Source organism: Gobius niger (genome assembly GCF_951799975.1).
Source record: "Gobius niger genome assembly, chromosome: 8".
Taxonomy (NCBI): domain Eukaryota; kingdom Metazoa; phylum Chordata; class Actinopteri; order Gobiiformes; family Gobiidae; genus Gobius; species Gobius niger.
In genome coordinates this window covers 12278180-12306044 of record NC_136859.1, presented here as the reverse complement: position 1 = coordinate 12306044, position 27865 = coordinate 12278180, and the positions used below count along the sequence as shown (strand labels likewise).

Below are 27865 nucleotides of genomic sequence, written 5' to 3'. Positions count from 1 at the left end.
TCTGCCGCTGAAGGAGAGGACAGTCTCTACTGGAGCGTTTATGAGGCGGGTTCACGGTTCTGTCGTGTCCTTGGATTGGATTTTGCGGTTTATTAGTTTACGCCCACCAGGCCTTCTCATCTCTGATTGGTTGGTGAACAGGAAGTGGCCCGCCTGGCCTGACGCCGCCGCCTTGCCCTCACTGCTGTCGGTCTACTTACCGACAAGTGTGTGCGGCTTCTCTGTGCGAGCGGTGCAATGATAAAAGCCGCATATGCGGTAGGCAACACACCTCTGAGACAGAAATACCCCTGAAACAAGCTCGGCCCGGTTCATATCGCGTCACAGCCGTATTCAACACCCGCAGATTGTGAAGGTAAGTCAGATCATTACCTTTGCTCGAAAACATCACATAAATAGCATGTGATATCCTAAACGGCTCATATTTCGGTGGGGCTGGCTAACCCCGCTAGGTCAGTCTAAATTCGGTAGCTCACTGACTTAAACTGAGACAAGGGGGTTCTTTTTCGTCCGGTCTGTCCGAAATTCAGAGTGTGAAGTCATATGTCATAACTGGCTAATATAATAATGATATTATTAATAATAGAAACAAGTTATTAATTAACTGCCCGGCCTTTAGAGCTAAATCATCAGATTTAAAGGGCTCATTGAGGCAGTGGCCCATGTGATTGTTCATGTCAAGGTGTGGTTGCCTCAGTCAGTTTTTTGTTCAGGGCCAACAAAATGCAGGTGATTTCTACAGCGGGGTCTGCGCCGCTGCTAACGCTCTGCAGATGTGATATTGCCACCTATCCCCAGTCTCAGAGCAGATGTTGTCCGGATGGTTCTTGTACAAGCGCCAAGGCGCATCAGTTTTGGAGAGCGAGACGTCCAGCACACCGCACACAGACGCACTGTAATTACGCACTCATGAGGAGGACCCCCCGCAGTCAGTGACCTCAGTTCAGACCGGAGGGCATTGTCTGCTGCTGGGTCCTGCTAAGGGCTTGGGGTGTTGCTATGGTGGGAGCAGTGCCACATTTGGGTTATTACAGGCCTCGCACTCCCCCAGCTGCGACAGGACGGGTTTTCCTGTAAAGTATTGGCATGACTGCACCAACCTGTCAGGCCTATGAGCAGAGTGTTGTAATCATTCTCCTTTAGGGAGCTGACTGGGATGGGTGAGAGTAGATCCCGGTTTGAGATTGAGCAAACACACTCCCACAGACAGTGTCATTTTATGGATTAAGAGAACATTTTTTAGTACCACCAATGTAGGTTACTAATTGCAGCCACATTTTTAAGCTACTCAATCCCACTGTGGGTTGCATATTTTCCATAGTGACTGGCAAGGGTGGTGGCAGCTCCTTTGTTTATTCCACACCCTTCCACAGTCATTTTTGCAGTAACAGGTATGTAGCGACAGGGCCATGACAAGAACAGACACCGCAGAAAAAACTCAGACTAGGATGCATCGCAGGAATCAAGCCTGATGACATTTCTGACAAGGCTTGGAGACGCCTAACAGTTAACCTAGTCTAAGTCTCATTGCTGTTAGTGGTGCAAATATAGACATGTTTTGTGTATATGTTTTTAGTCTGATCTACCACAAAGTTGTTTCTAATCACTCAAGTAATCCTACTTTTTCCCAGTGCCAGCTACTTTTTCACCCGAATAAGAGAAGCTCATAACGTTTTGCTAGCGCTCAATAGGCCCAAACATAAGTACCTACTAATTCTGTGGCCTACATCAGAGTTTCTCAACTGGCGGGTCAAGACTCAAAAGTAGGTCGCTGGATCATTTTGAGTGGGTCGTGGGGCCTTTGCCAAAAATCACTCCTAATGAAATGTTTTGGTGGGTTTTCGATAGGATCATGATTAATGTCTTACTTGAAGATTGAAGCAAATGTGGTTCCTGGAGTGTCACCAGATGAGAACCACTGGAAAGCTGTTTAATATTTGTAACGTCATTGCTTGTAGCTGTCGTCGCATCTTCTAACAGTTCATTATGGTCCACCCTGAAAAGAGATTCCCTTATGTACAGCTTTTTTCGAGCGTGATGTCCTCTTCTTTCTCTTGTATCCTCCCAGCCTCCCTGTCATATCAGCTTATTGAGCCGGTGGATGTATTTTCTTCCCCCCTCCACGCAAATGCCTTTCTCCTAATCCCTGTCTTCTACTCGAGTTGTTCTGTCTTTCAATTAGGCCACGCTTGCTCCATCCCTCTTGTGCTGTTACTACTTTATATGTGGGTGACTTAGCTGTGAACTATGAAGTGTGCAGGAGACGTCTAGGCAGCTCAGTGTCACTGTGTCATGCTGTCAGCCACCCGGGAGAAATAGTTCAGTGACTCGCCTGCGCTGCTGGTGTCACGGTATCAATACCTCAAGTGATTTCACTACCGAGGATAAAGCAAGTAGTACACATCTAACTTGTCGAGCCTCTTTTATCCATTTCAGTCACTTATAAGACCATTTTCCCCCTGTGTTGAGATTAGGGCTGGGTACTGTTAAACGATACCAGTCTGGTATAAAAAAAAAAAACAGTTTGGGTGCGACTGGTAGTGAAAGTATTGAAAGCAGGTTCCAAGTGTTGATGCCTGTTGGGTCCAGGGACAGCATTAAAGGAAGTGACTTGGTTGTTTCAGCTCAAATAAATGATACAAATTTAAAATAAAGAGTTACAGGGGGAAAAAAAGTAGACAAAGTGCTCAGGAAGTCAACGATAGAATTAGTTATTGGGGGGAAGGTGCTCTTTGGTGTTTGGGGAACTCAAAAGAAAAACAAAAAAACAAGGCACTCCTCCCGCATCATACTTCTCTATTTAGATTTAAAAAGCCTTTATTGTGCTGGGCTGATGAGTGTTAAAATCTTTAAAGCATATTGCTGGTTTCTTCCACGCGTATCGGCTCCAAACAAGCCTCTTTTATGGAAAACATTTTCATTATTGTTCTGTTTTATGGTTCTAGACGGCAAATGTTTTAGTATAGGTGTCGAAAAAAGTATTATTCAGGTATCGGTAGCGTAAACCAAGTATGGTTAAAGTACTGGTGTTGAGAAAAATGTACCGATACTTCGCCCTCATTGAGATACACATTTGTTTTGTATGATAGGCCTTGTATTAGGATTCATATTTTATTGTAAGGTTTAGGGCAATACCAAGCCCTATTATGAATATGTTTTCACTTCAGTCTAGAATATCTTCAATCTGCTTTAGCCAGTAGTTTTAGAGTCATTATGATCTGACAGCCATTTTGTCTTTTGGACAACTTTGACCCATGTCTTGTTCCCATTTCGCTTTCTCCTGACAGTGCCAGTTCCACAATGTCTCGGTCATCGGGGGGCAGTGCCAACGATGTCACCCGCTACCTCTCGTCGGGCGCTCCAACGAACTCCAACACAGCCGTATTCTCTGCAGCGAGCCAGGCCGACTGGGCAGCGAAGAGGCTGGTGTGGGTGCCCTCAGAGAAGCATGGCTTTGAGGTGAGCTGATATTTATAATTATGAATTGGTGTAACTGGTCATTCCCTAACCATCATTCACTGAGAAAGACATGGCCTCTGTTATGTTATGGGCATACTTGAACATTTACTAAGCAGGTGCAAATACTTCTTAGCATTAGCACATGCCATTTTATAGAGCACGGGTGATCTGTTTTGCACATGTTCAAACACTTGGTAAATGTAGCCCTGTGCATCTTTATGGTCCATAGAATTTTTTAAATATCATCAGTAATTACTAGTTGACGCAAACCATACTGACTTTATTTATTAAGCTCTTTAAAAACTTCACAGTTGGCCAAAGTGCTGTACACAAATCATAAAACAATGGAAGAATTAGTAAGACTAATTCAGTAAGTCTACAAGTTTACACGTGGGTTAGACCCGGGTTACTCCTGGTTTGGTCCTAGTTTAAATGGAGCTTGATTTAATTTAACTTATTGTGCTTGCATTTATCAAAAATAGGGAAAGCAGTGAAATGCTCAAATTAAAGATCTCTAACTGCGTCCACCAAACAGCTTCCTCTTGGAGAAAAAAAGGCTCAAGTGAATGCAATACAGTTTATTTCTGCTGCCACGTCTCATCCTGACTGATACAAAAGGGCCTGTTTACTGATCTGTTCATACCTCAATTAAAATGTATAAAAACATATAAAAAGAGATACAACTTTTGACAAGATAGTCCTACGCTAGTTTAATCCTGGTTTTCCCCTTGTTTGCTTATTTATCCCTAGATTAGTCCTGACTCAGGTTCTGTTTTAGGCCTCATTTATACCCTATTTACTACATGTTGAGTTTAGTCCTACTGGTTAGTCCTACTTCTCTCATTAAGCCATTTCTTTTTTCTAGGGTTCAGTCCTGGCTTACATTTTATCTAGTCTTACTCCTAGTCTAGTCCTTCCTCCTCACAGTCTATCATACAGTAGGTCAGGACCTGTGAGACCTTTGCAGTGCATTCTTGTCATGCCACTGCAGCATTAATTCTTATGCAAATAATTAGCCCAGGTATGTCTATTATGTCAAAGGTGTGTCAGAAAGGTGGGGCAGTCCGAGCAGGGCGTCTCCTCCAGCTCTGCGCGTGTCTGTTATCTTTTATTACCATCGCACTTTCATTAGCGAGCTGCGTTTTCTCTCTCTTCAGCTTCGACTCGTCTTCACAATAGAGTCTTGTGATGCGAGTAAGACCCAAAGGCATAATGAGTATCACAAGGCGCTTGTCATATTATTGATTTGCGCCGCTCAGGCCCGCCTCCAGAGCAATGCACAGTGCTAGTTTTATGTGGCCCGGATACGACATATAAATATACTGTAGTGACTTGTCTTCCTTTTCCGCGCTGGTTTAGATTTCTGTCAATAGAGATATCCGCCTCTTTAGCCTCTCGGGGGCGGGTAACAATGACGTCATAAAACAGAAGATCTGCCATTTTGAAACAATCCTGATTCAGTGCATTTCAGATTAATACAAGTCTAGTTCAAACACAATTTACTTTTCTCTAAGAATGATTGACAGGCAGATGTAACCAATCACTTATCTGTCTTATCTTATCTGAAGTGTGAACTCTCAGAGAAAGCAGCTTGATTTACCTCCTGGGCAAAGTAAGCATCAAAGCTTTCTTAAATCATGAAATATAAAACGAAAACATCATCTCAAGAGATCAAACGAACATCTCCTCCTGATTGAAAAACACTTTTGTTCATGTCCCCTATAAAAGCTGCTGTCGTAAAAAAGGTCACACCCTAATTTGGGATCCTTCGCTTTTTTTTCTCACAGTCGGCCAGCATCAGAGAGGAGCGCGGCGACGAGGTGGAGGTGGAGTTGACAGACAGCCAGCGCAAGGTGACGCTGTCCCGAGAAGAGGTGCAGCGCATGAACCCGCCGCGCTTCAGCAAAGTGGAGGACATGGCCGACCTCACCTGCCTCAACGAAGCCTCAGTGTTACACAACCTCAGAGAAAGATACTACTCCGGGTTAATTTATGTAAGTGATTGGAAAGTCGATTCCCTCCCGTGTCATTAAAGTGTGTCACATTTTGTCATATATCTTACATTGAAGGCAACAGTTCACGCCACATCCAGGAGCACTCATAGGAGAACACCAAAATAACAACTTCCTCATGAATGCATTTCAGAACATGTTTGCATGAGTCTAAACTACAGGGTTGGCAGGTTTTGTGCATAACAACAAGGCCCTGTGGAGATTCTTGCAGACTTTGCTTTTCATTCAAATTAGCACCAACCATCCATCCATAAATAATAAGAAATCCTGTATTTGTCCCACAATGGAGGGATCGCAGTTGCGTGGAGTCTTCATGTTGGCACCACATGCTTCGGCATCTACTGTGTAACTGATCCTGGGCCCTCAGTGTCAGGTTACGGGCTGTTCATGCGTGCCGTGGAAATGGGGGGGTGTCTTTGGTTTCTTCTCCTTGAGTGGTCTAAAAGAATGCGGGGGAATGAAGATTAAGGCAGAGCATGAGCCAAATGCATAAAGATACAGTATTTTCATATCGTTTCAGATAAGTGTAGCGCGAAAGGAGGTGCTAGTTTGTCGCTAACGAAATATCTCCATGTAGTTTAGACATCTGCACAGACAAGGAGTGTGAAGTGTCTTGCTCAAGGACACAATGAAAACGAACCGCAAACCTGTATAAAACGACCTTCTATCATCTGAGCCGTTCATGTATTTCTTCTAAGGCTGCACGATATATATCGCAACATCACTAAAGTCTTCATCTGACTGAGATCAACACATTTTTTGCAAACAACCAAAAACAGACAATGAACAGAACTTTAGAATGTGAAAAAGTTCAGTTTTAGTAAAAAAAAATGTCCTTGTTTAGTTCCACTTTACTCATGTTTTGGTCCTAATCTAGTGTTGTTATTTTTTTAAGTCTTCTTTTGGCACAATTTGCTGAAAAACTAGTTACTTGTGATTTTTTTTATTTAATTAGAATGGAACATGACGTGTTGAAATGGTTTGGTCAAATATCGCAAGTTACTTCAATATCGTGCAGCCCTTATATGTTTGTTAAGTGTGAGGTCACGACTTCCGCTTCCAGGTACTAGCAGACCGGCTAATATGCGAGAAAAAACCATTAAAAACTCTTAAAAACAACCATTTCTGAAACTCAACGGAGAGATACTACTTTTGGCTATGAGTCTGATAAATAAGTATGTTCAGTAACTTTCCTTTGAGTTTCAGAAATATTGATTGTGGTATTAAAGAGTTTTTTGTAGTTTCTCACACATCTGCGGACCCGGAAGTAGATCTGTGACATCACCACTTAACAAACGTATTGACTCTGTGCATAACTTCAAATCATAACGACGCCGCCTAAGAAGTGACATCCTGTTTCGATCCAGCACGCCAAAATAAAAGCACCATCTTATTCATTAGTTCAACTTTCTTTCTGCCTAACTATTAACAGACAAAACACTTGAACTGTGTGTATTTAATTCTATTCTTGTTATGTTGCAAGCACCTGCTGAACCAATGAGACGAGCTGTGTGCTTTTATTTTGGTGTGCTGGATCGAAACAGGAAGTCACTTCTTGGGGGTGTTGTTATGATTTCAGTCAATTTCTTCTCTCAAAACTGAATGCTCCTGGATATGTTTTAAATGTAGACTGTCCATCTAAATATTGCGATTTATGTGTTTTGTCACTACTCTGCAATAACAGATAAGATAAGCTTTTTCATTCATTGCTTTCACTTCAGTAGAATCATAAACACTGACCGGAGAATTGTCCTGCACGGGTCAAGCAGTAGTTGTTTATTTACTTAATAAATATGTCTGAGTCATCATGATTACTGTAGGAAATCGAGGTGATGAAATGAAAACAAGCTGAAGTTCATATGAGGAGAATGCTTTAAACTTTACATGTAACATCACACTGAAAAGAGAAACATTATTAGCTTTTTTATCTTGAAGTATTGTGTATGTAAACCTACTCCTGTGCTTATCAAACATGGGCAAGGCCTGCACCTACTGACACTGCCCTTTAATCTGTATTATATGAACATACCTGTCAATCAAATGAGTAACAAGAAAGTAAGGGACTCCACGTCACCCGCTCCTGTCAGTCCACCCCAGGGCAGCTGTGGCCTGTGCAGAGTGAATGAATAAAGCAACCTTGAACTAATATATAACTATGTGTTTCTTTATAGACATATTCCGGCCTCTTCTGTGTGGTAATAAACCCATACAAGAACCTGCCAATCTACACAGAGTCCATTGTGGAGATGTATCGAGGCAAAAAGCGCCACGAGATGCCCCCGCACATTTATGCTATATCAGAGGCGGCCTATCGGAGCATGCTGCAAGGTAACAAGCCTGAACCCTATCTGAGAGCGCTGACCCCTGTGATATACAGCTTACACACACCTGCTATCAGCTCGGCAGGGCAGGATAGTGCTGGAGGATTTATCCTGTGATCTTTGATCCCACTGGGAAGGTGTGTTTCCTGCACAATTTAAAAAAAAAATCTACTTAAGGCCCATATTACGCTATTCTGCTAAAACCTATGCTGAGTTATAGCATTATTTCTTCAGGTTCATGCGTGTTTGAGTGATTTTGCATAGCACTTGCTCCTTCACCAGCTTGGTCAAGTCAGTGCTCAAATTGCCTCCATTACAAAACAAGAGAGGCCAACAGTACTACTTCTACTACTGTTTAGTAATGCTATGGCAGAACTCGTTGTGACTTTGAGGAATAAAATGAAGTTATTTATTAAAGCTGAGGTTTATATTGAGACGTCTGTCATGAACTATATTCGTCAGAGTCATTTTAATTTGTTTTTAATATTGAAAAATGGAACTGGATCCATATTGAGAAGTGTGGGGCGTAAAATCTGTCTTATTTTTCAAGCCAGCAGTTCAAGCTTGCTTTGAAAAATTAGGATGTAAATACTGGAATTACTTTCACAAAAACGTAATATTTCACGGTTATTAACAAGAGGTCCGTGTATTAGGCAATAATCTAGCTTACCTCATCCACAGTGTACTCATCTCTAAAGGATTTTTATAAATGACTAAACTGTGTTGAAGGTTGTTAGGTGTGGCCCGACTTGTAATCGGTAAATCTCGTGATGTCATTCCTTCTGTTGATTTTGGTAATCGCCGTCATCATCACGCATCACATAATGAGCTTGTTCCCTGGCTGGAGCTGTCATGTCAATTTGAAACCAATGACTAAAAAGTGAATTGCTTTGGAGAGATTGAGCAACACTTCAGGCTCGGGGTTGTCTCTGTGATAAAACCTTCTGTTTCTCATCTCATCTTTGACATGGCGTCACATTGAGTGTGTGTGCGCATGGTGAGTGTGTGTGCGCATGACGCAGCACACTCCTTTAAAGTCCAAACAACCTGTATTTTTGGACTATATATGTCAGGTGTTTTGGTATGTAACCTTTTTAAACAAATTCTAACAAACATTTTAACAAAGCAAGGCACTGGTTCAACCATACACCTCCGACCATGCCACCCGTGCCACCCGTGCCACCCGTGCCACCCGTGCTACCTGCGCAACTAGCCGTTGCTGCTAAGCATTCATCCAACACTTCGGAGGAACAAAAAGCTAAACAAATTACTCACCTGGAGGGCGACATTCAGCGTCTTAAGTCTGAGCTGATGAAGAAAGAAGCTTTGCTCCAGGAGTTTATAAACGTGGCTTGTAAACAATCCGTGAGATTAGCCTCCCTCACCGCTGCCCTCGAGGACACTGCCCCATGGGACCCTGCTGCCAGCCCACGGCATACCTGTTGCTCTACTCCAAGGCAAACCTCCTTGGATGAGGAGGTGGTGGTCCGTGGGGGTATATCAAACAGACTCCAGAAAGGCCCTCCACTCTGCTTATCAAATCGTTATGCTGTCCTGGAAGAAAACTCCCTTGACGACACTGCCCCACAGACCCAGGCCCAAGTCCCTGAACCGGTGTCTGCAACTGACCCTCCGGCGCAACGGCGTAGCCCTCCAGTAGATCCACACGAAGACCCGCTCCGTAGCCAGGCGACCCAGGTGTCCACTGGAGACCCTCCGAGCAGCGGCGCGCACCTGGCACCAGCACCAGAGCGCATCAGATCCGGCGCACAGATGGGACAACAGCCCAGCCGGTCTACAACTGGATCTGCCAGACGGAGACTTCTCAAGGATGCGGTTCTCCGTCGTTCTGGTGGGCTCCTTCAACCTCCACCTCCACCGCGGGTGCAGCAGCGCACGTCGTCCGAGGCGCCGAGACCCTCCATCGAGGACCCTCCATCACGATCAAGCCAAGATAGGAGCATCGAACAAGTTTCACCGAGGCCATTATTTCCTCCAAGCACAATGATTGTGGGCGACTCAATAGTAAGACACACTCGCTTCTTTAATGCCGTTACACACTGTTTCCCAGGGGCGACAGTGTCTGACATCCTCCACAAGCTCCCAAGTTTGCTTGAGTCAGCCCCAGAGTCCGTCCATAGGCTCGTAATTCACGTTGGAACAAATGACACCGCTCGCCAACAATCTGAGATCACAAAGAGAGATTTCAAGGCCCTCTTTGCTTTCCTCCGCTCCGTGAATTTGTCAGTATTCATATCTGGTCCCATTCCAACGTGGTCCCGCGGTGATCTGCGTTTTAGTAGACTACTAGGTCTTAACACGTGGCTTCATTCGAAGTGCATCGTTAATGATTTTATTTTCATTAACAACTACGAGTCGTTCAGAAATCGCCCCGCCCTCTTCAACAGTGACGGTCTTCACCCGAGTGGACTGGGCAGTCACATGCTGTCAAAAAAATTTCAGCATGCTGTACAAACAAACACACGTGATTGACAACCATCAACAACGACGTCACACCCTGCCCCGTTTGTTTCGCCTGGGAGCCACCCTATTCCATTGAGCGCCCCCTGTCTCCCGCGATATGACACACCTATACGGACCATTATTCAAAATAGAAAGAGCTCAGTTAGAAAGAGCGCTGCGAGGCGCTCGGACCAAACAAATCTAGTACACATCCCCCGTCAGAATGTGGCAACTGGCCCGATCACATTAAAACACGCTGCACTTAATGTTAGATCGCTAAATAACAAATCGCTTTTAATTAATGATCTTATTTCTTTTTATAACCTTGATTTTATGTTTTTAACTGAGACATGGCTGGATAAAAATACTGAGAATGCTGTCCTAATTGAGTGTACCCCCTCAAATTTTAACTTTATGTCTGAAATAAGACACAATCAGAGAGGTGGGGGTGTCTGTTCCCTATTTAAGGACAATTTATCTTGTCACAAACTGTCGTTTGGGGAGTTTTCATCATTTGAGTATGTGTCATTTAAAATGAAGATACAACAATCTGCCATACTCTATATTGTTATTTATAAACCGCCCCAAAATGTTTCTTTTATCGATGATTTTATTGGATTAATCTCAATTGTGGCAACTGAATTTGACCTTTTGATAATTACTGGAGACCTGAATGTGCATGTGGATGTACTGAATGACCGGCACACAAAAGAACTCAATGCTGTCCTGGACACATTTGGTTTAACCCAACATGTGTCTGAGCCCACCCATAACAGGGGTCACACATTGGACCTTCTTATTACAAAAGGTGTTACAATCTCTAATGTGAATGTTGTTGATGTTGCACTATCTGATCATTTTTGTGTTTTCTTTGAACTTTCTGTCGTGCCCAAGCCAGCAGTTGGGTCCGCAGTGGTTCAGAAAAGACTCATAAATGATAAAACAAGGGAACAGTTTATAGAAATGATAACATTTGAAGATTCCCCCTGTTCCGATGTTGATAATTTGTTGAGCGCTTATACGTCAGGTGTTTTAAATGTCTTGGACACCATAGCCCCTGTTAAGGATAAAATTGTTAAAACTAAGCAAAAGGCCCCTTGGATAAATGAAGATTCGGTCCGGGCACATAAAAGGGAGTGCCGGAGAGCCGAACGAACATGGCGCAAATCAAAGCTTCAGGTACATTATGAAATTTACAAAGAAAAGTTACACATGTTCAACCAGACTCTGCGTAGAGCAAGAGAGAAGTATTTTGCTGAAATAATTTCAAATTGCCACGGTAACTCTCGTGTTCTTTTTTCCACGGTTAGCAGACTCACAAACCCTCCAGTTTCATTGCCCCATGAATTAATATGTACATCCAAGTGCAATGAGTTTGCAAATTTTTTTAGCGACAAGGTCCAAGCAATTAAAAACGCTATTAGCTCCTCACAACAAATGGTAACATTTCAACCAGTAGTGGAACTAGAGCTGACACATTTTGCACCGGTCACTCCTGACTTAGTGGAGGAGGTTATCTCTGGTCTGAGCTCAAGTACCTGTTGCCTGGATGAACTGCCAACCAGATTTTTGAAGTCTGTGCTGAGCAGTTTATCCCAACAACTCACGTGTCTAGTTAACACCTCCCTCCAGACTGGAGTTTTTCCAAAGGCCCTAAAAACAGCTGTCATTAAGCCACTGCTGAAGAAGAGTGGTCTTGATGCAACAGAAATGAACAATTATCGGCCTATTTCAAATCTGCCCTTTATAGGAAAAGTCTTGGAGAAAGTGGTTTACAGCCAGCTTACGGACTTTCTTATTGTAAATAATGTTTTTGACGTGTTCCAGTCGGGTTTCAGACCCTGTCACAGCACTGAGACAGCCTTGATCAAAGTGACAAATGACATCAGGCTAAATACAGATGCAGGCAAGGTCACAGTCTTAGTTCTGCTGGACCTGAGCGCTGCGTTTGACACAGTGGACCACGGGATCTTAGTAGAGAGGTTAAAAACCTGGGTGGGAATCTCTGGAAAGGCTCTCGAGTGGTTCAGATCCTACCTCGAGGAACGAACATATTATGTCGCCATCGGAAACTGCGTCTCAGACCTAATAGCATTGACTTGTGGTGTTCCCCAGGGGTCGATTCTGGGGCCCCTCTTGTTTAATTTGTACATGCTCCCGCTAGGTCAATTAATATCAGGTAACAATGTATCTTATCATAATTACGCAGATGATACGCAGATCTATGTTTCATTGACAGTGGGTGAAAATGGGCCTATAGATTCACTGTGTCATTGCATCGAACAGATTAGTGCGTGGATGCAAAATAACTTCCTCCAGCTGAATACAGATAAAACTGAGATAATCGTCTTTGGCCCACAAAAACACCGAGAGGTTGTCATTGGTCATCTTGAAGCTCTTTCACTGGCACCCAAAAGTCAAGTTAGAAATCTCGGGGTAATCATGGACTCAGACCTGAATCTGAACAATCATATCAAGTCCATTACATCAGCGGCCTATTACCACCTCAAAAACATTGCCAAAATAAAAAACATAGTGTCCAAACCAGACCTGGAGAGACTAATTCATGCTTTTGTCTCTAGCCGGTTAGACTATTGTAACGGCCTGTTCACTGGCCTCTCTAAACGAGCTGTTAGACAACTGCAGTACATCCAAAATGCTGCGGCTCGAGTCCTGACCAAAAGCAGGAAATACGACCACATTAGTCCAGTGCTCCGGTCTCTGCACTGGCTTCCTGTTGCTCAGAGAATAGAGTTTAAAACAGCTCTGCTTGTGTATAAGTCCCTTCATTGTCAAGCACCTAAGTACATCTCTGACATGTTACATCTGTATGAACCATCTCGGGCCCTGAGATCGTCAGGGAGGGGTCTCCTGGTGGTTCCCAGAGTCAATAACAAACATGGTCAGGCTGCATTTCAGGTTTATGCAGCAAAAGTCTGGAACAGCCTCAATGAGGATCTGAGACAGGCCTCAACCCTGAGCATTTTTAAGTCCAGGCTGAAAGGACACCTTTTTACTGCTGCCTATGGAGATTGAAATTTTAATGTAATTGTAACTAATGATTTGTTTTCTTGATTTTCATTGTGTTTTTAATGCTTTTTATTGTGTTTTTAATGCTTTTTATTCTATTTTTGCTCTGTTTGGTGTTACTGTGAGGCACATTGAGTTGTCAAGTACATGAAATGTGCCATATAAATAAACTTGCCTTGCCTTGCCTTGCCTTGCCTTCTCTCCGCCCCCGTGGCCGCCCACTGTAGGTGTGTTTCAACAGTGATTGAACCTGTAGGACCAGTGCGAATTCTTCCACTGTGAATGTGTGGGAATAGGACTTCAAATGCTGCTCCAAACAATGGCCAGCTTCAAGTGTCTGCGGCGGTGGTTTTGGCCCGGAGAGACCAGTTCGTCCAGTGACCGACTCCCGCTCTCGTCGTTTAACTCTTCGCAAATTAGAAGGCGGCTGACATGTCTGGTGTCGGGACAGGAGGGTCTGAAGGTGGCCAAGTTTCACACAGAGGGACAGTGTAACTCTATGGGAATGTTTTTGGATAGAAAACCCCAAACAGGAAATTCACAAATCTTTTTCCTAATCATTTTTGTTTTTCTCTCAGCTTTACTTAACCAGGATAGTCTTTTTCAGGGTAGTCTTGGCCTGTCAGGGGACCCTACTGTACATGTTTTAAGTGGTAGGCGAAACCGGAACATACAGAGGAAACATACGTAGGATTGGGGGGAACTTTCTAGCTCCACAACAGGAATTACTATCTATTTAATTTATATATGTATTCAGATGGAGCCCATTAGCTGAGAGCTGTATGCAGTCAGCTATTCTTCCCAGGGTTCATTCATAAATAACATGAAATATTCGTACAGAAATATTTACAAAAATTGCCTTAAAATGTAGTGTAGAACTTTGTAGTACAAGAGTCTACACAAATAACAATGTGATGCTTCAAACGTGTATTTATTTTACATTAAAAAAATCCATGAATAGATGGCGTTCATGTGAGATTACAACTTTAATTCTTTAAAACTGAGGCGGTCAGCAGTTTACAATCCCATGGAGGTTACTATGGTAACCGTCAAAATTCAGGTTTATTTTGTGTACTTTTTAAATGGAAAATCTGGCGTTACAAGGCCATTCCACTTGAAACTTTCACAAAGATAGATAGATACTAGATTGGAGGAGAGGGAGGGAGGGAGAATGTGGGGGAGAGGGAGGTAGAAAGAGAGAGTGGGTGAGAGGGAGAGAGGGGAGAGAAAGAGGGAGTGAGGGGGAGAAGGAGGGCGAGAGAGAGAGAAAGTGAGGAGAAAGAGGGAGGGAGAGGGGGAGAAGGAGGGAGAGAGAGAGTGGGGAGAGAGAGGAAGATAGAGTGTGGAGAAAGAGGGAGTGAGAGTGTGGAGAAAGAGGGAGTGAGAGGGGGAGAAGGAGCAAGAGAGAGAGAGTGGGGAGAAGGAGGGAGGGAGAGAGAGAGTGGGGAGAAGGAGGGAGGAAGAGAGAGAGTAGGGAAAAGGAGGGAGGGAGTGAGAGAGAAGGGGAGAAAGAGGAAGTGAGAGGGGGAGAAGGAGCAAGAGAGAGAGAGTGGGGAGAAGGAGAGAGAGAGAGTGGGGAGAAAGAGGGGGAAGGAGGGAGGAAGAGAGAGAGTAGGGAAAAGGAGGGAGTGAGAGAGAGGGGGAGAAAGAGGGGGGAGAAGGAGGGAGAGAGAGGGAGAGAGAGTGAGAGAGAACATCTTCTCCGTCAGGGCGTATTATTTTCTTATAATGGTGTCCAAAAATGGTGACAACAGCTTATATAAAAATATTTGTGTGATGTCGGCCAATAGAAGGGACTGTTAGCCACAAGATAAATTTGGCTGGTTTGTAAATCCAGTCACTAACAAAAATTATTTGGTTAAATATTTGTTGAATTTCATTTTGCAGATTTCTTCCTGAAGTCCTCTACGCGTATAAGATTTACTTCTATCTAGCGCTGTCTCAGGCCCCACGAGGCATACAAATAAGTTATTTTATTTCATTTTATTTTTACCTATAGAGGTCACCACCAGCTCTAATTATCAATGCACTAAAATCCGAAACCTACGGGGCCCCGTCTGAAACTGTACATCGCTTTTAACATGAAGACGTGTGGGAGCAGAGACGGTGTGTAACATGAACCACAGCTCAGATCAATGACCTTACAGTGTTTCCGAGGTCACATGTCGTCTGAGTCTGGCACCGAAACAATCACATTCATGTCAACACTCCAAATAAAGTAGATAACTTAATTGTGCTCATGTAATAGTGACTCGTTTGTCCTTTTCATTCATTGTTAATCTCTTTTTTGTATTTACAGACAGAGAAGATCAGGCGATTCTTTGCACGTGAGTAATATTTGTTCAATCATTAAAAGTACAAATCTTTTTTAGAGAGATTAATATTTGACTCACTGATTATGACCTCATCTGTGACTCTCTTTGTAGAGTTAAAGCACATACTGACTATGTATTAGTGTCACTCAGGCAGACGTTTATCTCTAATTAACGGCTTACAACTGGATTTACCTCATTCTTATCAGCTACATTGGGTGAAAACTGGAACAATCTGACAGAAAAACCTCAGCTTTAGCTTCTGTAAACCAGTGATGAAGCTGCCAGGGCTGTCGTCCATCTTGGTGTCAACCCGTCTTCCTGCCAGACTCTTCCTGTCATTGTGGAGGATCCTCTGAGTTCCGTGTCGGAGCGTATTTGGGACAAAGATCCTCCTTATAGGACTTTTGCAGCTGCTATTTTTGCTCCAGTCTCCCTCATTCCTTTCCGACAGCGACAAAATGACACAGCCCCGTATCCTTGAACGCACTTGCTCTGTGTTCAATCAATTTCAATATCCCACATAGATTGGTTTTAAGACGACAGTGGCACTCCTTATTTAAAATCTGTATTGCTTTTGAAACTTGCTTTAGTCTCCATTCTGGCCATGTAAGAACTGAACTTAACATCCACCTGAACCGAGCACATTTTCTCCAGTTTGGCATTTCCCAACTCTAAAAGCCTCTTCAAAAAGAAAAAGGAAAAGCAATAACAATATAATAAAAAAAAGTGGCAAAAAGAGTGATGAAAAAGCAACAAAAAAGCCACAAAAGTGTGATGTTAAAGTGGCAAAAACATGACGAAAAAAGCCACAACAGAGCAACAAAAAAGTGGCAAAAACACAACAAATAAGCATCCAAAATGAAAACACTACAAAAATGTGACAAAAACTCCATAGGCTCCAGTCGAGAAGCTTTTAGATTTGGTTAAGGTGAACTCATTTTTACTAATTTGCCTTCAGGATCAATAGAGTATTTATCAGTGTCACCTGTTCAACCATTTTAATGATATACTTGAATTAAAATTAGATTCTGAGGAGTCATCTTAGTAATGATAAACACTGGATATTTTACATTTGTATAATAATCACAGCTCTATTTCCGGGTCTGCATTGACCGGCAGATGTGCGAGAAACTACAAAAAAAACCTCTTCAATACCACAATCAATATTTCTGAAACTCAGCAGAGAGTTACTGAAGACACTTATTTATCAGGCCCATTAGCCAAAAATGCTGTACCTACTGCTATAAAAGTAATATTATACCAAAATTGCTACATCCGGGATTAGCAGAGAAAAATGCTAACAGCACAGCAGCTACGCTAACCCCGGAAGCAACAACTTTAGTAAATAATACTTTTTTAGCAGTAGGTGCGGCATTTTTGGCTAATGAGTCTGAGAAATAACTCGGTTCAGTAACTCTCCACTGAGTTTTTAATGTTTTTTTCTCACATATTGCCGATCTGCTAGTACCACCCAGAAGCGGAAGTTGTGATGTCACACTTACCTATTACATGACACTGTGGAACATGTGCTCAATACTTCATACTTTTTTGTGTGTGTTACAGTGGGGAGTCTGGAGCAGGAAAAACAGAAAACACAAAGAAAGTCATCCAGTATTTGGCCCACGTCGCCTCCTCACATAAAGGAGGGATGCCCGGACGCAACAAGGAAGCTATACAGGTACATCCTGGTCCTTTGAGTCAAACAAACTGGAACATACGGGCATGTGTTGTCTTGGGAACCTGGTCATAATTCTGATTTCATCACAGTTTATTAAGCAGCTTATTATTCCGTCTCAGAGGCTACTTTCACGTCTCCTACTTTAATCGCCGCTGATTTTATGGTTGAATTGTTCGCAATGTGACCACTTCATCTAATCCTGGCATGAGTTTATTTCTTCTGATTTTTCCTACTTCCCTCCCTGCTCCCTTCCTTTCTTTCTTTCCTTCTTACCTGCGCTCGTTTCCCTCCATGCTCCTCTGTTCGGTGCATGCTCAGATGGACGGCTCTCGGTCCCTAACCAGAGGCAGCACCTTGGTAAACCGGGTGAGTTCCTGACTGATCGCCCTGTTCTCTTTTGCTTCCAACCTGTCATCTTTAATCACTTCTCCCCTAAAATACTGATGCTGTTGTTACTAATTCAAACTATTCACCATTAAGTGTGTGTTTATCTGTCTGTTTTCATTTACTTATTGTGTCTTTGTGTGTTTTATTTTCTCATCTCAACCCACCTTACCCCATAACCCTCATTTTATTGACCAATTCATCAGAGTATGCAATATGTGAGTATCAAACATTGTCGGTTTATGTGTTTTTTTTTTTTACAAGGTACAAATCTCCCTCTTGCCTAATGCTATTGCGATAACATTCAGTTAGGCTTTGCTTTGTTCTGGCAAATGTCCCTGGGCTGGGGTTGTTTTTGGTGACATGAGAGAGCCTGAGGTGCTTTGGAGGTGGATCGGAGGGTGTGGCTGTGTTTATGCAGAGTGTGACTGCGATGTGGGTTTGATACAAAGCCTTAAGACTTATCGTGCACTTGCTCTGGGTCTGGCTCGCGCTGCATGTGTGTGTTTGTGTGTGTGTGCGCGTGTGTGTGTCAACCCCTGGCTGCAGTTCCCTCCGGGCTGATCACTGCTGCTGCATCGACAGCTCTGCGCTCGCGATGCAACGCCTGCCTTTATGCATTGCAGCAGAAAATCCACCAGTCTCTGCTTTAGTTTTAGTGCTAGTGTCCCCCGCTTTAGGCTTTCTTTTGTGTCCAAGAGCAGCGCTTCTCAACTGACTCTGCCAAGTATTAATTTGATACTTAATTATTCAAGGCATGTAATTTATAGCCAAGAACAATGTGACACATGATTAATGCTTTTATTATTGATTGCATGAGTAATGAGCGGTGAGATCCCTGCTCTTTCTGATGGAGAGATGCTTTTTTATACCAGAACTCCGGACTGTAAGCGCAGACCGTGTGTTGCTTTTACTAACCAGAGTTCCTGCATAAATAAAGGCATAATGTATGAATTTATCATAACAAAGCACAGCTATGAGAGCTCATATGTGAGTGTTTGTTCCCAGGGTGAGTTGGAGAGACAGCTTCTTCAGGCCAACCCAATACTAGAAGCCTTTGGAAACGCAAAGACTGTGAAAAACGACAACTCGTCAAGATTTGTAAGGAAAACAAGAAGATTATACATTTGGGTTTAGGCATATAGTTCATAAATGTTTTAAAACTTGAACTCCTTTCTGTTTCAGGGCAAGTTCATCCGCATCAATTTTGATGTGGCTGGGTACATTGTTGGTGCCAATATTGAGACCTGTATCTTTTCACCTCATAATTAATGTTCATTAATAATGGCTCATGTTGCTTGTATATGTCATAATTAAAAAGACAAAAAAAAAAAACTTAACCAAATTCTCTAGACCTCCTGGAAAAGTCAAGAGCCACTCGTCAGGCCAAGGATGAACGGACTTTCCACATCTTCTACCAGTTACTTTGTGGTGCTTCAGATTCAGCAAGAGGTGAGAGCAGGTTTACTCAAATATGTATTAATAACCGGACTATCACATTAGTAATACACCATAATTTAGTGGGATATAGTAGTGAATATACATTGACAAAGTCTTTCCTGTTTGCTGAGTAGCGGACCTGCTGTTGGGGACTGCAGATGAATATCGTTTCCTCAGTGGTGGCTCTATCCCTGTTCCCGGTCAGAGCGATTCAGAAAACTTCACACAGACCATGGACTCTATGGCCATTATGGGCTTCACTCCAGAGGAGTCCATCTGTAAGTGACTCAGGTTCAGCAGATCTGAGATAGACTTGGCTTTATGTGACACAGACCTCTGGTTTCTCCACAGCCATGTTAAAGGTGATCTCCGCTGTGCTCCAGTTTGGAAATATTTCTTTCACAAAGGAGAAGAACCATGACCAAGCCTCAATGCCTGACAACACTGCTGCCCAGAAACTGTCCCATCTACTGGGCATCAATGTTCTGGAGTTCACCCGGGCCATTCTCACACCGAGGATCAAAGTGGGACGAGAGTATGTGCAGAAGGCTCAGACCAAAGAACAGGTGAAATAGTTTGAAGTGTTGTATTTTTTCACAAATAACGCACATAAATAACAACACTTATTGGATGAGACGCCGCAGGCTCCTCGCATTTCCACAGTACAGACAGTTCTCTGGTGTGGCCGATGTAAACTGTGTGGAGAGGGACACGAGCCGCAACAAAGGCCGCTCTGCTTCACTCAGGGATCTGCAGGGAAACCACCTGTTGCTCTCAATAACATGCCAAACCCTTGGCTGTCTCTTATATGTTTTGTAGATTTTATCGCCCCTGTCGGAAAATGTATAGTTTGACCCATCCCTTCACTTGTGTCCAGGGGGTGACCTCACACAGTCTTGCACTGCGTCTGTTATTTTTTTTATAGCTATAGACACTAGAAAAAAATACATAACAGTGTGTGGTGCTCCCGGTGCTGGACTGCTCTGGTGTGGGACCACTCTGGTGTGGGACCACCTGGTGTACATTGGGCTTAACCCTCTATATTCCCTCTGTCGTAGGCTGACTTTGCGGTGGAGGCTTTAGCGAAGGCCACATACGAGCGTCTGTTCCGGTGGCTCGTGCACAGAATCAACAGAGCTCTCGACCGAAGACAGAGACAAGGCGCCTCCTTCATCGGGATCCTCGATATCGCTGGATTTGAAATTTTCCAGGTTTGAGTGGTTTCCCGTCACGCTCAGATAATAATAAAGGTAAATTGTCTTCTGATGTTTTTCTTCCTGTCTCTTTAGCTGAACTCATTTGAGCAGCTGTGCATTAACTACACCAACGAGAAGCTGCAGCAGCTCTTCAATCACACCATGTTCATCCTGGAGCAGGAGGAGTACCAGAGGGAGGGCATCGAGTGGAACTTCATCGACTTTGGGCTCGACCTACAGCCCTGCATCGACCTCATTGAGAGACCGGTGTGTTGTCATTTCAGCTGATTCTTTTATATTTTTAACGCTACATATTTAATGACATGATTGATTTGGTTTATAGCTGTAGTTAATCGCAAAATAAGCTAAACAGATCTATAACTCTTTCCCTGGTTAGAACAACCCTCCTGGCGTTCTGGCTCTGCTGGATGAAGAGTGCTGGTTTCCCCGGGCAACAGACCGCTCATTTGTGGAGAAAGTGTCGGGTGAACAAGGCAGTCATCCCAAATTCTTCAAATCCAAGCAGCCACGCGGAGAGGCAGACTTCTCAATCATACACTATGCTGGAAAGGTAAGCTCTGCCCTATTCTTTGCCTATGATTAAATATGTTCATATGTACAGACTGGAGGCCATGTTTCTTACTGTGAACCACAGAAGTTACATACTGTCACTGTGACTGAGGAGTGAATAAATATTACATGAGGTTGTAAAGCTGCTCTGAGCTACTGAGGCTGCTGTGACCCTAGTAATGTATTTTTATTAAGTGTGCTGAGTATTTCTTCCTTGTGTAGGTGGACTACAAAGCAAACGATTGGTTGATAAAGAACATGGATCCTCTGAATGACAACGTCGCTTCTCTTCTGCATCAGTCGTCGGATCATTTTGTGTCTGAGCTCTGGAAGGAAGGTAAGGCCTCTGCACACACACAGACTACTCAATAAAATTATTAAAGGGGCGGTATTACGCAAAATCGACCATGTAACAATGTTCTTGCATCAAAAACATATCTTTATGTTTAAAGACACTCACGCATCTTTGAGTCGTCTTATACTCGTTAAAACCGCTGCGAAGGGAAGGGAGTGGGAAAACCAGGAAGTGAAACTACTGGATTTTGTTTCAGCTGTTTAAGATCATTTTCTAACCAACAATTATAAGATGTTGATAAAAATGTGTTTGAGATATTACCAAATACCTTCAAAAAGCCTAATACCCCCCTTTAAGGTGTATTTCTATATTTGACCTTTATGCTATAGATCAAACTTGTTAACTCGTGTGTGTTTTTCTCCTTCTGCAATGCCACTCTCCCTCTCCTCTGTCTTTTCCTCTGCTTGCTTTACTTCCTTTACTTTTTCTTTTGTCTTCCTTTCCCTCTCCTCCTCCTCGTCAGACATTCAAACTCTTCCTCGTGTGTACTTCTTTGATTCCTATGCAACAATCCAGGCCAATGGCTCTGACAGTAGGTTCTGCTCCTCTCTGTGTCCTCTCTCCCTACGCCGCTGCAACAAAAGAAAAACAAAAAGATTAACGACATGAGTTCAATTTACTGAGCTATATTTATCTTGTTTTGTGCAGTTTTCTACATTACCCACGTTACATTAGCACGAGCAAATGGTTTTGTTTTGAGCTCGTCATGTGCTACTGAAATAATGTGGTAATTACAAAAAACACAAAACTGCTCTGCACTGCTCAAAACAAGGTGGATATTCTGTAAATGTGTGTGTTTTTAAGTGTTGTGTTGCTTTTGTACAGATTGTGTAAAGCTGCATGTTTTTTGGGTTTATTTTTTGTATTTGCCGTGTGTGTAGTTCTTACGTTTGATTTGCTGGTAGTTTTGTGATAGCTGAGTTCTTCAGAAAGTGTTTTTGCAGCCAAGCTCTAGATAATCTGAGGTGTTTTGTGTCTACGGCCATGATTTGTACATATTTCATTTTGAAGCCGCCCACTCTGGTTCTGGAAGTCAATGCTCCAGTCATTTTCCCATCGATTTTGCAGTGGAAATTAGTATAAGTGTAGAGCAATGGCAGTGCTAATTTTGTCAAGTAAAAAACACACATATATATATATTTATTATTATTATTTTATTTTGTTTGCTGGCTACAATTATATATATTTTTTTAATGTTGTTAATGAGACTAAAACAATGACTAAAATGTTCTGATGTTTTATTAATTATATTAAAATACGAGTGAGAAATCATCCAAACTGACAGTTTGAAATAGCCTGATGTCATCTAAATTGAAACATGTGTTGTTCATGAACAAACATGAGGCAGAGGACCTTGATTAAATATGATTTAATAAATATTTTAAATGTAGTTTAAAGGGACTATACGGAGTATATATAATTATGCATTTCCCCCCCTACATGTTCCAGTAATGTCCTGCAGTTATGCGCAAGACCTGAGGTGGCAGTAGTGAGTCTAAAATGACCAACTTGCATCTAGTCCCTTTTAGAGGCAGTTGTGGTGAATAGGTCTGGTCTCAGTCTACAGATAGGACAAGGCTGGAACATGTGGGGGAGGAAAATACATAATTGTAACATTTTGAAACTCTGCATAGTCTCTTTAAGTCGACTATGACTAGACTAAAATTTAAAATTATTATTTGACCAAAATGAAATTAAAAGACTAAGACTAAAACTACATATAAAATATGTTGAAGGATTGTGTTAGTCAAAAAAAAACTCTGGACTTAAGGATCTCTTGTAGTTCAGGACATATCAGTAGTTTGCAAGTCCTTTACACGTTGCTCCCCAAAGAGCACATTTCTAAGAATTGATTGCACAGTTTGCTCACATTTTGGTAAACATGTCAAATTTATTTTCTTTCTTTAATAACATTTTATAATTTTATTTACATCTCAGACTTTCTCCAGTATCCTCACTGCAGAGGTAGCTCTGCTGTAGCAGCTCAAAAGGTTGGAGAGATTAATATAATAACGGAGACTACTGAACTATATGGTATTTTATGACTACAATGTTTGGTATTATCTTTCATTTAATATTTAATAAGGCCACAGCTACAGTCAGAAATTGCCACATATTCCTTTAAACTTAAATGAATTTATGCCCAGAACCAGAGCGAGGTGGGTCACTGTGTAGCTCCATTAACGTAATTTTCTGTAGCAGAGCGCTGTTCTGTTCCCAACGTTGTGGATTGGCCAAAAAAAAAAAAGGAAAACCTTTAAAACTGTAACATTTTTACTCCTTATAGTGGACAGGATCATCGGTTTAGACCAGGTGTCCACGGGAGAGAGCAGTGGCCCTGTGCCTTTTGGTGCCGCTGGACTGAAGACCAAAAAGGGCATGTTCCGGACAGTGGGGCAGCTGTACAAAGAGTCCCTCACCAAACTCATGGCCACACTGAGGAATACCAACCCCAACTTCCTGCGCTGCATCATCCCCAACCATGAAAAGAGGGTGAGATGGAGACACTGCATACACATATATTTCTTCATCAATATGTCTTAAAAGCTTCATTTTCATTGACTAAGATTACTATTCAGTTTTTTGTTTTATTTGTTTGTTGGCTGATGGTAACGCAAATTTATTGTCATATATTAAATTAAATTCTCCTCACACAGGCGGGAAAGCTCTCTCCAAATCTGGTCCTGGATCAGCTCCGGTGCAACGGTGTCCTGGAGGGCATTCGAATTTGCAGACAAGGCTTCCCCAATCGTATCCCGTTCCAGGAGTTTAGACAGAGGTACAGTATTTTAATGTCGGCACAGGCACACCCCCCTTCAGAACCATCTGTCCCTCTCCAGATTTAACCCTTTCCCTCACGCTACTTTAAGAGCCGGCTTTGGCACCTGTTCATGAGGAGAAATCACATTCATTTCACACTTTCAATTCACAGATATGAGATCCTCACACCTAATGCTATTCCTCGCACCTTTATGGATGGCAAACAAGCGTCAGAGCTTATGGTGAGTCACAGTTTTATATAAAGGCAATGTTTGAAAAAAAATTTTTGCTGTAGTTTTATTGTTCTGTGTTTTTGTGTTTTCAGATAAGTGCTCTGGAGCTGGATAAAAACCTGTTCCGAGTGGGCCAGAGCAAAGTGTTCTTCAGAGCTGGAGTTCTGGCTCATCTCGAGGAAGAACGGGACCTAAAGATCACAGACACCATTATTCGTTTCCAAAGTGCTTCCAGAGGATACCTCGCACGCAAGTACTTATGCTTAACTTATGCTTTATTTATTTATTCAAGACTTTAAAGGCGCATTGTGCAACTTTTTATGTGGAATAAAATGGCTGTTGGCAAATAAACCAATCTGATTTTACGGGCTCGTTTGAGTTTTCTACAGCTACCAACAAGGGCTGATATCCCTCTGTATAAAACAATAAAGAGGCGTATCATTCTGGCCTCACCAGGCTCGTGAAAACTTACCAGAAACTCTAAGAACTGTTGATCGTGGAGCATCGTCCAGGCCTCTGTGATGGAAAGTAAAGGTGCCATGCTAACCACTGACACCGCCGCGGGGTCACAAAACGATCAAATAAGCACTAATAAAAATAGTTTTTTTCCTCATAAAAAGTTAAATAATGCACCTTAAATAGGGACAATAAAAAATTAGCATAATTCAGTATTTAGTTGGGATTGTACGGATTGTAAGACAGTCTGGTACGGGATTTCCCTCTGTGAAATTGTGTTTTACCACTTTGTTTCTGTTTACTATACGAGCGATCGCTGTGTCTGTTTTGGTGAATAGTAGTAACAGCTGACGCATCCAGGCCTCTAACACTGTTTATAAACTTACTGAACTGTAACAGCACAAAGGAAGCAATGACCTGTTTGTGAATATTGTTTTTGTCTACCATAAAACTATTTTTTATAGATCAAAAACATGAAATTGCCATCCATAGCCATGAGAAGAGCAATTGGCTGTGCTAAGTGCTTTTCTTCCATAATAAAAGACTATTTGACCATGTCATTGGATTTAGTAGTAATGCACAGCTGTCGCCACTTGTACTGAAGAAATGTATAGATCACATTTCTCTGATTCACTCTGCACCTGTTTGTCAAGCCTTGATATTATATTCATTGGAAGCAGCACAAGACTGTCTTACTCTGCACAGACTGTGGAGTAAGTCACATGCGTTAGCTTTGATAAATGCACACTTGCTGTTCTGTACATTGTCGAAAACTGTTCAGGACAAACAGAAAAACGTTTGTGAAATGAAACAGCATTGTGGAGAATCATAACACCTGGTTGGTTCATTCATGGTGTCATCCTGATCTGATGGTTTAACTGACACTGTTGTTGCATTTGAAGGGCTTTCATGAGGAAACAGCAGCAGCTGAGTGCTATGAGGGTGATGCAGAGGAACTGTGCCGCTTATCTCAAACTCAGGAACTGGCAGTGGTGGCGCCTGTTCACGAAGGTTCGTTCATTCTCACCCTGTAGCCTTTAACCTACAGTGAGTCGTTTCACATGCTGTTTTAGAAACATATTGATTGACTGATTGCTTGTGCAGGTGAAGCCTCTGCTGCAGGTGACTCGTCAGGACGAGGAGATCCAGGTCCGAGAGGCCGAACTGCAGAAAGCCAAAGACAAACTGACCCGAGCGGAGCAGGACTACTCAGAGCTGGACCAGAAACATATACAGGTCATTACACCAGGGCCTCCAAATATATTTTACTGACGACCAGATGTTTAGGACTTTGTGTGGGGGCCGGACATGGACACAAAACATATTTAACACAACAATATGCTAATACCCATTTACTCCTGGTAACAAAACCAATACCATTAGCAACACTCCTCAGTTAAAAAGAACAGAACTAGAAGACTAGACCAGATCTAAAGCAGGACTAAACCAAATCTGAACCAGGCTGAAGGTTTAATACAGAATAAACATCAAAACGTTTCAAGGCGATTTTAAAAAAGTCCTAATTTTCTACAAGTTCTTTACATCCTCATTTGTTCTGCCCCTTGTTGTCACGCAGCTGATGGAGGAGAAGGCCGTGTTGGCAGACCAGCTCCAGGCCGAGGCAGAGCTGTTTGCCGAGGCTGAAGAGATGAGGGCGAGGTTAGCCAGCAGGAAGCAGGAGCTGGAAGAGGTGATGAGCGAGCTGGAAACACGACTGGTGGAGGAGGAGGAGCGAGGGGTGCAGCTGAGCAACGAGAAGAAGAAGATGCAGCAGAACATACAGGTAACTGCGACGGGTGTAATGGCAGGGCATATTGGTAAATAAATGATAATAATTGTTGTGTTTCGTTGTCTGCTTAGGACCTGGAGGAACAGTTGGAGGAGGAGGAAACTGCACGACAGCGCCTTCTGCTGGAGAAGGTCACGCTGGAGACCAAAGTGAAAAGCTTGGAGACCGACCTCATGGGCGCCGTCGAGCAGAAAGATCGACTCAGCAAGGTCATAAACCCACAGACACACAAAATGATTCACTTCTGTTGAGTTTAGGGCTGGGTACTGTTATACGATACCAGTATGGCATCTGAGAAAAGGTTTAGGTACTAGTACTCCTGGTATCGAGACAAAGGTACTGAAAAAATATTTCTTTAGACCTACGTTTTGATACCTGTTGGGTCCAGGGACGGACACGAAAGAACGTCATTTGGTTGTTTCAGCTCTTATACAAAATTCAGAAGAACTGTTTTTTTATGGACACTATTGTTCTTGCAGTGTTGGGCAAGTGACTGTAAAATGATTATATTAGTAGTTACAGCTTTAAATGTAATATGTTTGTATCACACATTACTGTTTCAAATTTGTAACTGAGATAGATTACTTTGAGTTACTTTTGAGTTACTTTTGGCAGAATAGAAACTTCAAATCAAATCAAATGTATTTATTTATATAGCACATTTAAAACAACTATTATTGACCTGAGTGCTTCAGTAAAAGGTCTACAGCAAAGCACTCACAGCTCAGATTTTGGCGATGATATGTGCTGGACAATAGAATATAGTTATAATGCCACCGCGCTAGTGCAGTCAGAGATTTCCTTTTCCTTTGGTATCCTCATTCTCACGTGTCTGACTACATCAGCTACACGCAACTACAGAACTTATACACCAGTATCTAACTTGATTTGGTCAATACAAACAATGCACTTGTTACCTGAATTGTAATGACTAATGTACCGTATTTTAAGTATGTAATATGGTATCAGTATAGGTCTCGAAAAAAGTATTGTTCAGGTATCGCTAAGGTAAACCAAGTACCCAGCCCTAGTTAAGTTTTCCTTTCACATGGATCAGCCCAGTAATTAACTATTAATAAGGCAAGGCAAGTTTATTTGTGGAGCACAATTCATACACAATTCAAAGTGGTTCACAGTTGCACAGATAAAATCTAAAAAAAACATACAAACATAACAACATACAAATGAATCAATTACAATAAAAGGCAAGAGTGCAGATAAAATACTTTCAGTTGTCAAATGCATGGGCAAAAATAACTGTTTTGCCCATTCATATGACAGTTCTGCATCACAAACTAGTGGAAAATGCCTATGTACATTTTGGCAGTGTGTTTCTCTTTCAACTATAGAGAAACACAGTTTGTTAACAACAGGCAACGATGACCCTGGAGTTACATTAGAAAG

The 27865-nt window shown here is 42.4% G+C and overlaps 1 protein-coding gene across 2 annotated transcripts in view; it reads left to right on the top strand.

The window, feature by feature from the left end:
• Nucleotides 1-201: 201 nt before the first annotated feature.
• Nucleotides 202-27865, top strand: part of myh14 (myosin, heavy chain 14, non-muscle) — a 41133-nt gene continuing 13469 nt past the window's right edge. Inside the window, exons 1-25 of one of the 2 annotated variants that reach the window (XM_079562281.1) lie at nucleotides 202-355; nucleotides 3288-3459; nucleotides 5247-5453; nucleotides 7643-7799; nucleotides 15585-15612; nucleotides 17164-17278; nucleotides 17597-17644; nucleotides 18671-18763; nucleotides 18848-18911; nucleotides 19016-19114; nucleotides 19237-19380; nucleotides 19454-19668; nucleotides 20161-20313; nucleotides 20392-20565; nucleotides 20696-20869; nucleotides 21091-21205; nucleotides 21687-21755; nucleotides 23511-23716; nucleotides 23881-24002; nucleotides 24156-24225; nucleotides 24309-24469; nucleotides 25575-25683; nucleotides 25777-25908; nucleotides 26249-26455; nucleotides 26533-26670. In XM_079562281.1, the coding sequence (XP_079418407.1) occupies nucleotides 3301-3459; nucleotides 5247-5453; nucleotides 7643-7799; nucleotides 15585-15612; nucleotides 17164-17278; nucleotides 17597-17644; nucleotides 18671-18763; nucleotides 18848-18911; nucleotides 19016-19114; nucleotides 19237-19380; nucleotides 19454-19668; nucleotides 20161-20313; nucleotides 20392-20565; nucleotides 20696-20869; nucleotides 21091-21205; nucleotides 21687-21755; nucleotides 23511-23716; nucleotides 23881-24002; nucleotides 24156-24225; nucleotides 24309-24469; nucleotides 25575-25683; nucleotides 25777-25908; nucleotides 26249-26455; nucleotides 26533-26670 (3159 nt within the window). In that variant the 5' untranslated portion in view covers nucleotides 202-355; nucleotides 3288-3300. The remainder of the gene's footprint in view (nucleotides 356-3287; nucleotides 3460-5246; nucleotides 5454-7642; nucleotides 7800-15584; nucleotides 15613-17163; nucleotides 17279-17596; nucleotides 17645-18670; nucleotides 18764-18847; nucleotides 18912-19015; nucleotides 19115-19236; nucleotides 19381-19453; nucleotides 19669-20160; nucleotides 20314-20391; nucleotides 20566-20695; nucleotides 20870-21090; nucleotides 21206-21686; nucleotides 21756-23510; nucleotides 23717-23880; nucleotides 24003-24155; nucleotides 24226-24308; nucleotides 24470-25574; nucleotides 25684-25776; nucleotides 25909-26248; nucleotides 26456-26532; nucleotides 26671-27865) is intronic. The other variant, XM_079562282.1, reaches the window with a different exon arrangement.